Source organism: Nothoprocta perdicaria, unplaced genomic scaffold (assembly GCF_003342845.1).
Source record: "Nothoprocta perdicaria isolate Ctin4 unplaced genomic scaffold, notPer1 scaffold_371, whole genome shotgun sequence".
NCBI classification, from domain to species: Eukaryota; Metazoa; Chordata; class Aves; order Tinamiformes; family Tinamidae; genus Nothoprocta; species Nothoprocta perdicaria.
Genome location: NW_020455612.1, coordinates 391,305 through 406,907, shown reverse-complemented (window position 1 = coordinate 406,907; position 15,603 = coordinate 391,305). Strand labels below are relative to the sequence as shown.

At 47.0% G+C, this 15,603-nt stretch overlaps 1 protein-coding gene across 1 annotated transcript in view; it reads left to right on the top strand.

The window, feature by feature from the left end:
* The first annotated feature begins 766 nt into the window (after window positions 1-766).
* Window positions 767-15,603, top strand: part of ARHGAP31 (Rho GTPase activating protein 31) — a 59,703-nt gene continuing 44,866 nt past the window's right edge. The window contains exon 1 of the mRNA XM_026044553.1: window positions 767-1,362. Coding sequence (XP_025900338.1) covers window positions 1,263-1,362 — 100 coding nt within the window. The 5' untranslated portion in view covers window positions 767-1,262. The remainder of the gene's footprint in view (window positions 1,363-15,603) is intronic.

The following is a 15,603-nucleotide window of genomic DNA, read 5'->3' as shown; positions in this document are numbered from 1 at the left end:
CAAAGGGAGCCTTTTCTGGGAGCTCACTTGAAAGCACATGAACTCAAAGCCCTAACGGCATCTGTTTCTGCTTGCTGGGAGGAGGGAGCTAAAGGTTTCCCAACTCCTTCCTTTTTTAGTTTCCCAACTTTCTGCTCCCGTCTTGCATTTTGGTTGCTCCAGCCGAAACCTCTGGAGACAAAGGCAAATCCTGAAGTGGGAAAGTCCCGGTCCAGGGCAGGAAGATGCCTTGTGGTAAAAGAATCCGCGAGCACAGACAGACATTGACTGAAACCCTTCCCGCTCTCTCTTCCTCCCCAGCCCCTCCTCAGGCCTTTTCAAAGCTGAGCATTTGTAGCACAGGAAGTGTCTGATCGTGAGCTGCAGCTCCCACTCGGACAGCAGTGATTTCCTTTTAGGCAGTCCGTTATCTGTTGACTGTCAGGACACGCTTTCCCTCTTCCTCCCCCCCCCCCCCCCATCCTCATCCCTGTCCCCCAACTCCTCTCTCCACCTTCACTCAACATCTTATATACACGCACACACGCACTTAACTGCCAAAAAAGTGTCCTCCACCCCCCTTTTCAGCTAACTTCCTTTCAGTTTTTTTTTTTTAGCTGGATAATCCTAGGATTTTTTAAAACGGGGGAAAGGAGAGAGAGAGAGACCGAGTCAGGACAGGAAGCTGGCTTTTCATTCCTCTAACTGTCTGAAGGCAGGAGGAGGGAAAGGGGGGGAGCCAAAGAGGAGCCTTGTGCAGCCTCTTCCCCGGTCACTTTTCATTAGTCCTTTTGAACTTCCAGTCTCCTCTGCAAGCCGAGAGAAGGAAGACCAAACTGGGAAGTTTTCTCCTGGACACAGCAACAGAACTGCTGACAAAACTGAGACGGTGGCTGTGGAGGGTCCTGGGATAGCTCTGAGGGAAAGGCACCCTCCACCATCGCTTGCCCCCAACTTGCCAACTCCGATGCGGGCGCTCGTCCACCACCCACTTCCCTCTGATGAGAACCCTTCCGGGCTTGGGCTATGATCTCTGCTGCTGACGGCTGGGGAACCTCTACTCGCCCTGATYTTCCTCTGCCGCAGGAGCAGCCCAACATCTGGTGGGGATTAATGTTTATTTCTCCGTCCGGACGCTGTACGGGACCCCCGATGTTACTCCCTGGGAGCGGGACACGGGAGGTGGTCTGAGGAGAAAAGCCAGCTTTTTGTCGCCCGGTGTGAGGCGAGGGGGGGAGGGGGGCAAGGCAGGAGGGGGACTAACCTCTTTTGGGACTAAACTCATGAAGAACAAGGGAGCCAAGCAGAAACTCAAGAGGAAGGGAGCCGCGAGCGCTTTCGGCTGTGACCTGACGGAATACCTGGAGAGCTCTGGGCAGGACGGTAAATGCCTCTTTATTCTCACTCTGGTTGTGAAGGAACAGAACGTGTGTCCTCTTCTCTACTGGTAGGACTGAAAATGAAAACTTGCCCAAGGGAGAGGACTAGAGGACCTGGAGCTGTGGAGTCATTGCTCCCGGGAAGTGGAGTCATTGCTTAATTACTCACAATGAATGAACAATCAGAAAATTGCTTTGGTGATGCATGACCCTTGTATGAATAGCATGGAGTGGGKGGAAAGAGCTGGATTAGGGCTCTCAGGTTGTGTGAATGTGGGCAGAGATTTCCAGTCATACGTTGTGATGCTGTCTCCTTTCCCCTTGCCCTGGGGAAGGGAGTAGCAGGTTGTTAGGGATCTAGACCAACAAATTGGAGGGAACTAGACTTAGCATTGCCTCCTTCCAGGCTTGGAAATTCTCCTGAAGTCCATGAAAATAGAGATTGCTCYAGGGCCTTTAGAGAGGAACTGGGAACGTCCCATCTGCCCCTCCTTGATTCCCATACAGTTCCCTTATAGCGGGGTTGAGAATGGGTGCAGGGCTGTGGGTGATGGCCGTGGTGGTGAAGCAGGTAGGGGTAAGAGGTGTAGGGGGCACCTAGCTAATCTTTTCACATCCCTTTCTGCTATCTTTCTCTCCTGTTTTCCTCCTCCTCCCGACCCCTTTTCACCCCTTTTATCTGATATCATACGAAAATATAGTAGCCCAGACAAAAGGTAACTGCAGTTAGATCAGAAGGTTTTGAATTCAAAATGATCAGTCTTGATTGAAGGAAGGGGCAGGACAATCTTGCATAACAGTCAGAAAATGAGAGAAGCAGTTGAAAGTTTGGCATACAGAAAGACTTTCAGTTTAGAAAGGGGAAAAATAAATACATGCCTTTTCCAGTTTCTGGTGGCATTATGTTCCAGCCCGAATTAACTAACACTTAGCAAAGTCAGGCTACTCGGAGCAAAAGAGCTTCTAGCAGCAATGTCAGCTTTGTATGGGGAGGGCCATACAATCAGGTCTTTCATTTGCTGGTGAGCATGGCTGATGAAGAACAGGGTGGAATTGCACTGGCTGAGGGATGGACTATATAATGCAGCAGTCCTTTCCAYTGCATGGTGAAGAGACATGTATCATTAAAACGACATGTAATGTATGCGTTTTTATTTGGTTATTTGGGAAAACGGGTCTTTTGATTTCATTGTGAGTCAATAGTAATTTACGGTATATTTTAACATATAGAGCCCTTAACGGCAATTGAATTGAAATAACAAAAATAATGGACTTAATGGACTGTTAACCCTTTGCCAGTGCAAGATACAGGCAGGTAAATTCAGTTCAGTGCTAAAATAGAGCTAACTTGGTGGAGAACCTTTTACAGCTGCTTACAGGAGCACCYAAAATCAGTGTGGGGAAGCCAGGCACAGACCATGTATTCATCAGTAAGGTGGGTTTTAGAGTGAGGAATGTAATTACTGCAGCTGAAATTAGGCTAGGACAGCAAAATTTATTACAGAAAGTCCCATAGTTTTTGGTCTTGTTTGTTTGTTTGTATTTTGAGAGTYTTTTTGGACATGAGAAAAGAGGACATTGTCTCAAGTTTTGTTTGTGGGATGGTTCACAGTTCCAACCTACTTATCTCTGCTGTTCGGAGGAGCAGTGGGAGAGAAAATGAAGTTCCTTTCCCTTTATAAAAACTGTTATTTGCTGAATAGTGTGTCCTGCTGCCCAGTGGTGTGGGATCCTGAAATGAAAGACCCAATTGTTATACGTTTATGAAGAAGGTTGTAAGCTCGATTGGTACAATTTAAATCCTGGAGCTGAGGAAGAAGCAGTGAGAGAATTGCATATATTTTTTGCTTTGCTGTTAGCATGCTCAGGATCAACAGAAACAAACCTCAGGATCAACATGCTCAGGATCAACAGAAACAAACCCAAGTATGCCAGGGTGACCTTTTGGGAAGAAATGAGAGGTCAGGTGTCAGAGAGGTTTCAGACTTCCAAGCTATCATTAGGGAAAAACATAGGAAAAGATTAGAAGACTGACTAGTGTATACAAGAAAGTCAGTTTGAGAACAGATAATTTTTTTCTACTAAGGATTATTTTCAGTGGCAAACCAGTACTCCTTTAGACAGGGACTTTATTGAGATATATAGAGATAACTTTATCTCTTCTTTAGATAGTACTGTGTGCTAAACCAGAGAGATGCAGGCTGTAGTGCTTCCCTGCTTGGAAGCAAGGATACAAGACTATTTGCCTGGGAATTTGCTGGCTAGGAGTGATGAGGAGAGAGCAGAACCCTTTGGCTGCTATCCACGAAACGTTTGGTTGTAGATCTTTGTGAAAATAGGTTTTGAAAAGCATCTGGAAGGATTAACTGGAAGAGAAGATGAGGCTGTAGGACAGGCGGGACACAAATCAGATTTGTTCTGCTTTCATGCTCAGGTAGGGTTTAGGCCATCTTGCAGTGCTGCTTTGTGTGACTGGTCCTKCATGCTTGTGTGGGCAAAGAGAAACTGAGACCCACTCTGCTTGGTGCTGGGGGAGACATGGCAAAAGGAGCACCAGGGATGGTGAGGGGTGGTGTAGATAGTTCCATCTGTTTTCTTTCCCCTTCGGATTAGTGCACAGCCATTACAGTTAGGGGGTGCTGTGCTACTTTTGTGATGCTTTGCAGAAGCAATGGACCACTTCAGTCCCTACATGCTTGTGGTTGTTGAAGAGCAGCTTGTGCTTTCTGCAAGGACCTTAGTCCCTGTGTCCTTGCCAAATTCCAGCGGAGAGAATTATGCTCTGCTTAAGGTATCAGCATTTCCTTTCCTGTCATTTAACTGTTTAATAACAACTTGCAATGGATTTTAATAACTTCAGAGACAGATGCATTTCTGTGCATGGGGAATGAATCCTGCCATCTCCCTTACAAGATGTACTTCAACCTCAGTTACAAAGAGCTTGGTGATTATACAAGTACAGAAGTACAAAATATTTAAGAGAGGTGAGAATGGCAGGTACAGAGGGCTAGTTTAAGAGATTAAAAATGAGATATAAAACCTTTAGCCCTAAGTTGACTTGTCAGATCTAATATAGGTCAATGGTGATGGACAGATTTTGCTGTTTGGTAGTTGGCTTGAAGCTTGAACTTAATATATTTTACATTGAACTTGATATATTTTAAGTCAGTTCCTGTCACTACTGCATTTGACCCTACTTGGCCTTCTTCTGTTGGCAGCCTTAACATAGAGATTTGTTATGCCCTTTATGGGGGCTGACTGCTATCCATGCTCCCAAGCATTTAAAATCATGTGCCAGGCCACAAAAATCATGAGATGAAATAAAGACCAGTGCTGACTTCTTTTTCTGCTCTTTTCTGAAACTTTAATGTACATCTGAGYCATGTTTTCAAGCCTTTACTGCCAAGAGGACCAGAAACTTGGTGGAAAGTCAGGAGTGCTTCCTCCACACTGAAATTCTGAAGCAACTTCTTTAATACCAGTGGATTTGAGGAAAAGCTCACATAAGGCATGATAAAAGAATGGTGGTTGGCAATACTGTTGAGTAAAAGATTGCTGATTTCACAAAGTCCCTCTTCTATCTGTGCTAATACTGAATTTATACACAGAGACAAGTGATCTTTTGGAAAGTGAGCGCTTCACTAGAGAGCAGGATTTGAGCGTGGATAGACACCCTCAGCAAAATGCTAGAGGGCAGGAAGAAGTTAGCACTAATACTCCCTGAAACACTCTGTATCAAACATTATTAAGTGCTGTATTGATGCAATGGGGCTAACAGACAGATACTAGCTCTGAAGGGTTAAAGTTAGAGGCATATTTTGGTCTCACAGTAACCAGTCAGGCTTTCAGAGGAGAAAAGCACACAGCGCTTCTACTGCAGTCAGTGGGAGCTGCCTGTCAGGCCCCTTGTTCCTGTAATAACAACGGTATAATTTTGTAGTGATGGATGGGCTGGCAAAGAAGACAAGGCTCAAGGCTGTGCGTGAACCTTAATTGGGTCAGGACAGTCTGGACTACTTAAGAAAAAAGTCACGATGAGTAGTCTAGCAGAAGCGTTGCAGGACTGGGCTGAAAAAGAAAAAGCTGTTAAACTGGGACGGATTAAGCCAAAATGGGTATTATCCCAGTTTTTCTAACTGTGGGAGATCAACACCGGGATATTAGATACACAGTAGGTACCACTTTCATTTTTTTAACAGAAACTGCCACAGCAGCTATAAAAGTTCAATTACACTAATGAAAGATAGTCCAGGGTTTGGTGCAAGAACTACTACCAACCCAAACCCACCTTTGCTTCCAAGGAAGACTGAATTGTTTTCTCCATTTTTAAAATGATAGTGTCTAGACACCAGGACAGCAAAAAGCCAAATCTCAGGTTAGATGCCTTGCTCTTAGACTGCAAGTCAGCTGCGTGTCCCAGCTTCTCCCACTTGCTGCAGGGTTTGGCCTGCTRCTGCTGTACCCCTCTGTAGTTTGTTGCACATCTGTTTCCTGCCCAGTGTTGTCTGGTTGGGATGCAATGAGCTCAGCTTTTCCCCTTGACCCTCTCCCACATGCTGCTCAGTTCCCATGGCTCTCATACTCAGCAGGTAGCACCCAGAGCCCCTTGTGTTGGGTTACAGGCCTAGGTTGTTACTCGCTGTAGCAATCGGGCTGTTTCATTAAAGGTCTTTGAAAGGGCTCCCTGATTGAGGTTCCTTGACATGGAAAGGTGGAATGGTGGAAAGCTCTGACCCTGCTGTGAAGAGGGGTTGGCCGGTACCACTCTCTGGAGGCTGGGGAGGAAATGGGAGCTGTGTTCTTCAGGGCAGGGAGTTGGGTGAGCAACGTTATAAGCCCTGAATATGAAGAAGGAGTCAATTCCGCCAGTGGGAACCCCCTCAGCTGGGCCAGGGCCAAGGAACAGGGCTTTGGGGATGGCTGAGCAGGGGATGGATGACAGGTTGACATACAGCCATGTGGGGATGTAAGTACATGGATCTGGTGGTTCTGCTTTTGAGACTTAATGCTATTATGTGGTTTCCCCGCACTGTGACTATTTCAAAGGAGTAGGATGCACTTTCTTCTCACAAGGAGGCAGGGTGTGCCATCAGACGAAGAGGATGGGCTACCTAATGCTTGAATGCTAATAGTCCTGGCTCAATTACTCACCCTGTTGTTTATGCCAGCCTTGACCGTACAAGCCCAGCCATTTYTCTCCACTTCTTGTCATGGTTCCTCCTGACTTTGGGTTTTCTTGGGTGGGAGATGAAGAGCTCAGACCTGTTCTGGCCTTGCCCTGGCTGGTGTGTTGCAGAGTCCCACATTACGTGATATGGCCATAGCTGTCCAGCTCCTACATTCATTTTCTCGTTAGTCTGCATTCACCCTGATCCCTTGACAATTTTACCGCCACTAGTATCTGCCACGTGTCTTCATATCCTATTTCTATGACTTCCCCAAAGCATATTTTGTGGTATGAGTAGCCTGTATGATACTCTTCTACTCTATATGATTGTACCATGTCTGTTCGCCTTGTTATATCTGAATGAAAGAGAAGTTTTATTAGACCACTATCACTAAGTGAGAAATGCAGTAGTTCTGGCTTACGCTAGCTCTCCAAGCAGCAAGTTAGCTATTCTTGAGGGGTGTTACAGTATAGGCAAGTGTTTCTGAAGAAAACTAGCAACAATAATTGAAGAGCAATGCATTTTGTGCAAAGGAGAGGTGGCCCTGGATGCTCTTGAGTTGTTTTGGGACAACCCTTAGCATACTCTTCTACCTGATTTTGATGCTATATATTTTCTTGTGGAGTTGCCTCGTCCACGCACAGACGGATAAGGAGACCTGCTATTCAGGAATAAAGTAGTTTGCTTTGAGGACAGCCTCCCCTTGGAGCTAACTGTGAAACCTGCTGCCCAGATGTGAGGCTGCTTTGCTGGGTCGTGCAACTTTCCTTCCTCACGCTCGTACGTGCAGCTGCACGGGTTTGGGAGATAAGGGCRCCCAGCAATGTGCATGTGGGTGCATGCAAGTCCCTGTCACTTCTAGGTGCATATTGGCACATGCCTCTTGCCTAGCAGAACACCTACATAAGGTTGCGCAGGGTCACTGTATATATTTTTGGGTTCCCAGGTGGAATTAGATGCTGTAAATTTATGTCGGTGCCACCCAGTGCCACCCAGAAGGATACATCTGTGTCTGCTTAGTGTATTTCTTTTTAAGGTGCTTTCCTTGTGTCAATGTTTCTAAGTGAATGTCTGCTCTTGTTTTTGGTTAGCAATGCATGTAGAAAGTCCTGAAGAACTGTTAGTGACATTGTGGGGTACAAAAGATGGGGACATTTTTAAAAACTCCTTGGAAAAATGAAATTCTCATTTAATCTGCTTCTGTAGGATGAAGAGCTGCACTCATCCTGCTCTCAAAATTAGAAACTGTGGCACTAGGAATTTCTATCTCAAGAAGTGATTAACCTGAAAAGAAACCTTTTTTTTTTTTTTTTTTTTTTTTTTTTTTTTTTTTTTTTTTGACTAGGTTGCTTTTAAACCAGATCAGTTTCCTGACCTACCTCACTCTGTGGCTATGCAAACACTGCTCCTCCTGCAGGGGGAGAAGGTGGCAGGGGCTACATGAGGAAGGGGACAAGAGCAGCCCCTCATGCCACCTTGAAGGGCAGTAGTCACCTTTTCTGATCAGACATGCTGGCGCAGCCAGTTCTGTAATTCACCCTGCTCATGCATTAAGCAGCCTCCTGACCTGCACYGGATGGTATCTGTCTGTGGCTGCAGTTATGTTGCCTGTATGGGCATTTAAGGCTGTGACCTCTCCCCTTTGTGATGAGGAGAAGGGACATCATTCAAGCTTTGAACCTCAGGGCAGAAAGGGAGTGGGGCTGCTGACAGAGCAGAGCAGAACTGGGGCAGAAAGGGCTCTGCATCCTCCTCTGGCAGGGCGGGCAACTCCTTGGCCATGCACGGTCTGCCAAGGCATGTGCAGGGAGCAGAGAGGAGTGAGAAGCCAAGCTGCCAGAACGGGCAGCGTGGGGGAGATTATTAAGAATGTAGAGGCTGCATTTTCTCCACCCACTTTCACCACCAGAACATCATGTTATGAGTCCCAGATACCAGCTTCTATGGCAACAAAGTGGGAACAACAAGACACGGGGAACGCAGGGAGCAGCAGCCATCTGTCGGCTTCTGCTACTCTGCTGTTCTTCCYTGCTCGGGATGATGTTTGTGTTACTTCCTCAATCTGTTTCTGGTTCCTGGGAGCTGTCTTTGGCATCCCGGTGGCTGCAGTCAAACACACGCGGTGCGGGCTCCCTTCCTTGCCCTGTGCCCACTTCTTGTTGCCCACACGCCGGGATTAGCTGCTCTGCACGGCCTGCTCGCCACGCGCCGCAGGAGGTATATGTGTCTTTGCATGCGCCAGCCCCGCTTTGATCCTGCTTCCACCCCAGCCCCGGCAAGAGGCCTGAGTCACGTGTCTTGCCTGCAGATTCTAAGTTGGAAAACATATTTTGGTTTAGCAAATGTTTCCTCTTTTCTCGCTAACAGATGGTTTCATCTGAACTTGCAACAACTGGGGGCTTCAGTGACTGTGATACCACAGTTCTCAAAGGCAGAGGGAAATACCTGCAGTGGGTGAAATACTGGCACAGGACAAGGTGGATGTGTAACACAGGCTGCTACAGACATGTGGAACAAGCAGCTTGGGAGATTCCCCCAGTTTTCTGCAGTTCAGGTCCAAAGTTTTGATGTAAACCTGGTTCCAGTCTGGGGAGCTCATACCAGACAAAATGTTAGGAAGGTTGCATCTGTAACCATAACTTTTTATGTGTGATGTGGTTCTAGAGATCCAATATTAGCTGGTCATGCCAAAGATTTATGCTCCAGTCTTTTTCCTTTAACTGTAATGGGGAAAATGAAAGCATCCTGTTGGTAACAGTATACCCAGCCCTGCTCTGAAGAGCATGGGGTGGGGTGGCGGTCAAATTGGCTGCTCTCATCATTGCTTGCCCTGCATCTCTGATCCACACCAGATGTAGCTTTCCTGAGCGTGAAATACAAATGGAGGTTGATTAAAGCATGGAGACCTATCTGACTCGTCACCAGTCCTAAGCCACATGCAGAGCTTTGGTCCTGAAAACCTACAGATCCCTATTACAACGTAAATGCTGCTAATAGGTTCTCCTGACATTTATTTTCAGGGCAACTAATGTGTCCCTGTACTTTCCATCCATCCCCTGAGCCTCAAGCCCAACCATTCTTTGTTCATATACCAGAGCCTTCAGCTTCTCTGCTGATAACTTGAGTGAACATGTCTTGCACTGTCAACAAAAAAACCTGCAGCGTGTTTACAATGGACACAGACAAAGAACAGAGTAACACAAATTGAATTTAGTGTTAAATTAAATAATGTGGGGCAACTGTGCTGACTATTATTAGCTTTCATACTTAATTCAATAATGTAGCCCTCTGTTCTCTGTATTTATCTGCAACCACATTCAGACTTTCAAGTCTTCCGTACCAGTGTGACTGCAGATATGAAAGTGCTTAGCACAGGCTTTAGATGATGTTTGTTGCCAAATGCATAGGCCCTTACATGCAATAATGCTAGAGACACTGATACTAACCTTCATCGCCACCCAAGTGCCATATCAACATTGCTATTGTGCATGTGAGAGAGAGGAGTTCAGTTCTGAACAAGGCAGGTCTTCCAGCACCCACCACCTCAGTGGCCAGGGAAGCCTCTTCAGTGTCCCTCTCTCCTGCCTCGGCCACAGTTCTGCATTAGATTAGATCCCCTGTGTTCAGGGGGGATTAGATCCCAGCTGGATTAGATCCCCTGTGTTCAGCCTGGTGGGGATACCTTGTCACAGTGCACCAGAAGGAAAAGAGGAACCCCTGCTTTTGCAAATACCTTGCATTCTTTTCCTCCAGTTGCCCTCGTTGCCCTTGGGAAACATGGCCTTGCCTAGATTCACACCAGCGTTGGCCATCCTGAGGCCACGTGTGACAGCCCGGTGCCAAGTGATGCTGGCCTGGCTGGCTGGCCACTTGGACTGAAATAAGAAAGAGTGGAAAGAGTCACCTTAGCAGCAGCAGAAACTGTTATTAGTAGCTCAGACAGTTTCTCTCAGAACTGGTCTTGGTCTAACTGAAGCTGGGAATATGCAATTGGGTATTAAGGATCCTTTCTGCCCGGGTTAATGCTAAAAAGGCATTGGCTTTCCATAAAGGGCTCCTGTTCCTTAATCGTTTCCACAGTCTTGCTGCTGGCCAGCCCAAACAAATTCATGTACGCTTTATATAATACACTGATAGGCGGCATTTTATGAAAGCTGTGCCGGCTTAATGGAAAGCCTGCACATATCACTGTGAAGCAGCACACCCTTCTAAAGCCACACTTACAGAGCCCCCCTAATGATGCTGTGCATAGACAAGGGAGCTTGTAGCCAGATTTCTCCCTTTAGGGGTGGCTGTTTTATGTTGCCCTTCTCCAGCGCAGGGACTGGCCAAGGGCAGGGGAACCCTGCAACCCAGTGTGGGATTCTGAGCTTGGAAATGTGCCCTGAGCGGCTGAGTGGGGGGTGTAGCCATTTATCTGCAGCTCCTCTCTCTGCCTTCTTCTACATTTATGGCTCAACTACCTAAATGCCTTTGGAAATGCTATTATCTCCTGTGCTGTCTGGGGCTAGAAGCAGCTTGAAGATTCATCATCTGGAACAGGCAGCTTTGATTCTGTAAAGCACAGAAAGAATAAAAACTAGTACCTAAACCAAATGCAAAGCCCACTGTACATCTCATGCCATCTCTCTGCTTTCTCCCATCTGTGACTGTAGTGCGCACTTGGGTTCGTTACAGTGCACTTGGCTATCTCACAGTGAAACAGTTAAAGAAGATGGACCTGTGTCTTTAAAACAAGGTCTGAACATAGAAGCAGCCAGAGAACTTTTCTAATATAACAAAGATATTCAATTTGCTTTTTACAGAGTGTTAGACAGGAGGGGTTCAATGTGAGACCTAGGCTAAATCTGTGCAGTAGCCACCGTCCGTATCGACCTGTTCATCAAAAAAATGCTGGTTCAAAAAACCTAGAAAACCATGTGTTGAGTGAAAGGGCAGGCTTCCGTGGTCCTCATCGGAATATTACAGCTCGGATATTTTTGATACCGAGCATTCCGAATTTGCCATCTCCAGCAGCGAGTGGGATTGACTGTTGCTGTTGCAGACGAGGGCAGCCAACATGCGCAGCACCCTTTGCTCCGTGGGCAACTCATGCTTGTTTCTCTATTCGCCTTTCATTACGGCGCTTAATGCAGCGCTGGCAGCTAAACCTCGGGCAGTTCAGAGGTGAGATGGGGCAGGATAAGCTCTCCTTCTGGAGCTTTGGTGGTGTCAGTGCCTCAATTTGTGCGAAATAAATAAGCTGTCAGCAGGACTGAATTGCTTTCTTTGCACATGCAAAATCCAAGGCAGGGGACAGCTTCACCATTCTGTTCCTTCTCTCTTTTTTAATATATTTTTTTCCTCCTAGTGTTCTCCACTTGGTATTGCATTTTCCTCACTGTTTCTCCGGTGAGGTAATTTTAGATACATGAGAGACTAAATGAGAACAAACTCCCTTGTAAGATTTATTGCACCTTCTGCTTCTAATCAAGCCAGAAAAATAGAGCAACAGACTTCCTTGTATAATTCTGTTCTCTCCCTTCCAGGCTCGGCTGGAAACCAGAAGTACAACAAGGTAGAGGAATGCAATGAAAAAAAGTTAAAACAAATGTTTTGGATCCTCTAAAAAGAAAGTGGGCTTTAGCCAGAGGCAAAGGCTCAGGGTTAGAGAGAGTGCGTAGGGGATTCTTCCTTTTTTTTCTTTTTCCAAATGTTTTCAGTCTCTCCATACTTAGTTGTTTCTTTTTTTTTTCTCCATTTCAATAACTGCATTGGCAGGCTGGCAGTGTGCACGTGTTGCCAAAGTCAATACATCATGCATCTGTGCCTACGGCGGGCTTAGGGGCAGTAAATGGGAAGAGCTGGTTTGGATCTGTCGAGTCCATTATTCGCCCTTCCCGGCTGGACCGTGAGCGTCAGTCCCACGCTGCTGTCCCAGCTCTGCAGCGCAGATCCATGTGCAGCAGTAGCCTGAGTCAGGGAGATTGGGCTCCAGGCATCAACGGCCTCGACCTGGGCCGTGGGAGATTGGGCTCCAGGCATCAACGGCCTCGACCACGTAAGGCTGGGAGTAATGTGGATGAGCAGGACGCCCCAGGGGTGACACACAGTGGCGGTGGAGGCAGCTTCCCACTGCTGCGGATAACTGGGCTTCCCCTGGTAGGGAAGGAGCCAGTGGAATAAACACAGTGCGGGGTTGGAAGTCCTAATTAGCCCTCATTTCTAGCCTTCTAAAATGCCCGCCTGTCACTCTGCTGCAATAATGAGATTTGAGAAGATGAACTGGGTACTACTGACAACTCCTCAACGTGGCAGCTAAATAAGCAGGTCGTTATTTGGTGTTAAGATGCGCTTACTGCAATTAGACCCCGAGCAGGCTTATGTCTGGTTAGTGCTTGCATGGGAGTCGCCCAAGAGGAGCTGCTGCTCGAGGGCAGTGGGTTACTCATGATGTCAAACTCACTATGCGTTAAGCAAGTAACTGCCCTGGCATCACGTAAGGAAATGCATTTGGACGCAGTATGAAAAAAGGGCCTTGGCCCCTCAAACACCCTCAAAAAAAAAGTTCACCTTTTGTTTCTTCTTATGTACACACATGCAGTGCTGCTTCCTTCCTTTTCCCCAAGTAGTTTCAGCCAGAGCCCTCATTTATTTTCATGGTGTCGCCGCGATGCTCTGCCCAGGGCAGCAGCTGCCATCCCCCAGCCCAGGGCCGGGTGGGGTGAGCCTTGGTTTTGAAGTTCATAAAGTATTTCGATAGGCAAGGCACACAGTGACCGCCTGGCATGAGCTCTTGGGCGCCAGAGACAAACCTCAGCTGWGCCTCTGGATCCAAAGGGCTTTGAGGTTTATACCTGCCTAATAAAGGTGCCTTACTATGGATTTTATTTTCATGAATCTCTTCCTGCAGATTGGAACTCGCTGAAGCATGGTGGAATGATTTAGCAGATGGACAAAATGTGACAGCAAGGCTCTTTCCTTGCAATATCATATTGCTTTATAAGAATCTGTACCTATGAAACAAATTTAGGTGAGCATAGGCAGAAAAGGGAAAAGAAAACCCGAAGATTTGCTTGGGATAATAAGAGAAATCAGGAAAACATTTTTCTAACTCTTTCAGAGATTTTTTGTAGAATATGTGAAGTTTTCATGTGCCTATGATTCAAGGAAGAGTGAAAGAAACCATGACTGCAGTTCTTGCGCTTAAGGAAAGACATTTCAGCTGTCCAAGTGCCTCATTTCTATCCTTTTCCCCACTTTCGTCCTCCTTGGAAAGAGAAGAGCAGTAGTGTTAGTTGCTTTATCTTGAGCTTGAGCATGGAGTGCATGATATTCAGTGCTGTCCTGTCTCTGCAGTGCTCTGAGCTCTTGGTTTGGGTCGTGATGGCGAAAAGTGAGTGCTTCGGATGCTGCCTGCAAGTTCACAGCACACTGACCTGGGACAAAACCTGCGTAGGACAGATAAAAACATACCCTGAGTTTGAAGAGGGCCACTGTGACACAGTAGGGTTCCAATGGGAAGCATTCAAGGGGGCTTCTCCCTTCACCACCCTTCCATAGCCCACATTGCCCTGCCTGCGTTGGGATGTGCTGGTTGTGCACAGGCCTCCTGTTTATTCCCGGAAAAAGGAAGGGGGTCGCCCATCTCCGAMCCGCTGCTTCCTTCGACCACTTGCATGCTGAGCGTCTCCTCAGCGCAGGGCCCAACAGAGCCATGATTCAGCGGCTGAACAATGTCCAGCTCTGCCGGGCCACAGAKCGAGGGGCAGGGCCTGGCACATGGGCTCGGCAGCCCCGGCCAGACGGCCCCTTGAGCTCACTCGGCTGGTCCAGCTCCATCTCTCGCGAATCTGACATGTGTCAGCAGTTGCAGCTGGGCACTTGCGCGAGGTACCAGCAGCAGGGTTGCCTGAAGTGTTTAGAAACAACTTTCCTCCCGCCCTGGGCTGTGCCATCCATTGTGGAACGCCTTGAGTGGAAGAAGTTACTAGTGATTTAAAAGGGGCATTAGCATTCACTTAGGAAATGAGTTTTTGCGCCTCAGCCTGGCTTCCTTCATCCAACAACCTGTTTGGTAACTCAATGCTGATGTAAGCAGCTCAGAATTGTACCTTTTGGTTTTCTTTTTAAATCCCCATGTTTGCATCCCATCTATCTGCAACAGCAGAAGGGATTACCTAAACTGGTGTTCGGCCAGGATGCTGTCTTCAATGCTGCTAATCTTGGAAAACAAAAAAAAGTGCTACAAGAACTTTCTGCAAGTCTGCAATACCCATTTACAGCCTCTGCTTTAGAAGGGAGGAGAGGCAGCAGCACCGCTTTTTCTTTGCTCCTCAAGGGACATGGGTCATTGCCAACTCATGGCAATGACTGCTACCTACAAGTCACCAGGAGCAAGTCAAAATGGTTTTGGTTTTGGGGCAGGCCTAGCCTTAGGGTGCTCATAGAAGCTAATGACAAGGTATGCAAAGAGAGGCCTGGGGCAGAAGAACCGTGGCAGAGAATTGAAAAAGCAGACCAGAGCAGACCAGTGGGGAAAGGGAACAAGGACAAAGGTAGGATGGAGAAGGCATGCGAGGAAATCCTAATACACTTCATCTGGGAGAGGAAAAAGGGGAAAAGGGGGAAAAATGGTTTGAGTACAAATGTAATCATAAAGGAACAACTGGAAACTGCAAGTGAGTGGTAGAAGACAGAGGACCAGAAAGGGCAGTTTTGGTAGTAGGGGTGGAGCAGATGAAGAGACAATTTTCTGGGTACAGCCTAGAGGGTAGACAGAAATAATGTTAGTCAGAAGCACGGGTGAGCAAAGACACTTGTAGTGCCAACTGTTGTTGTTATCTAAAATGCCTCTTCCAAATTCTCACCAAAATTTAGCAAGAGTAAGAGGTGAGGGAATTATTCTGGCTACTTGCAACTCCAGAAACAAGTGTGGTTTTGGAAAGGGCAAGGAAATGCCAGTGAATCACTGCAGTGCAAGGGATGCAGGTTTTCATCAGCTAAGTACATTTTTTACATTCTCCTCTTGGTGCCTAATTGATTCCGAAATGAGCTTCACGCTCTGAACACTTCCAGAGCCTATGGCTGTGAGCAAA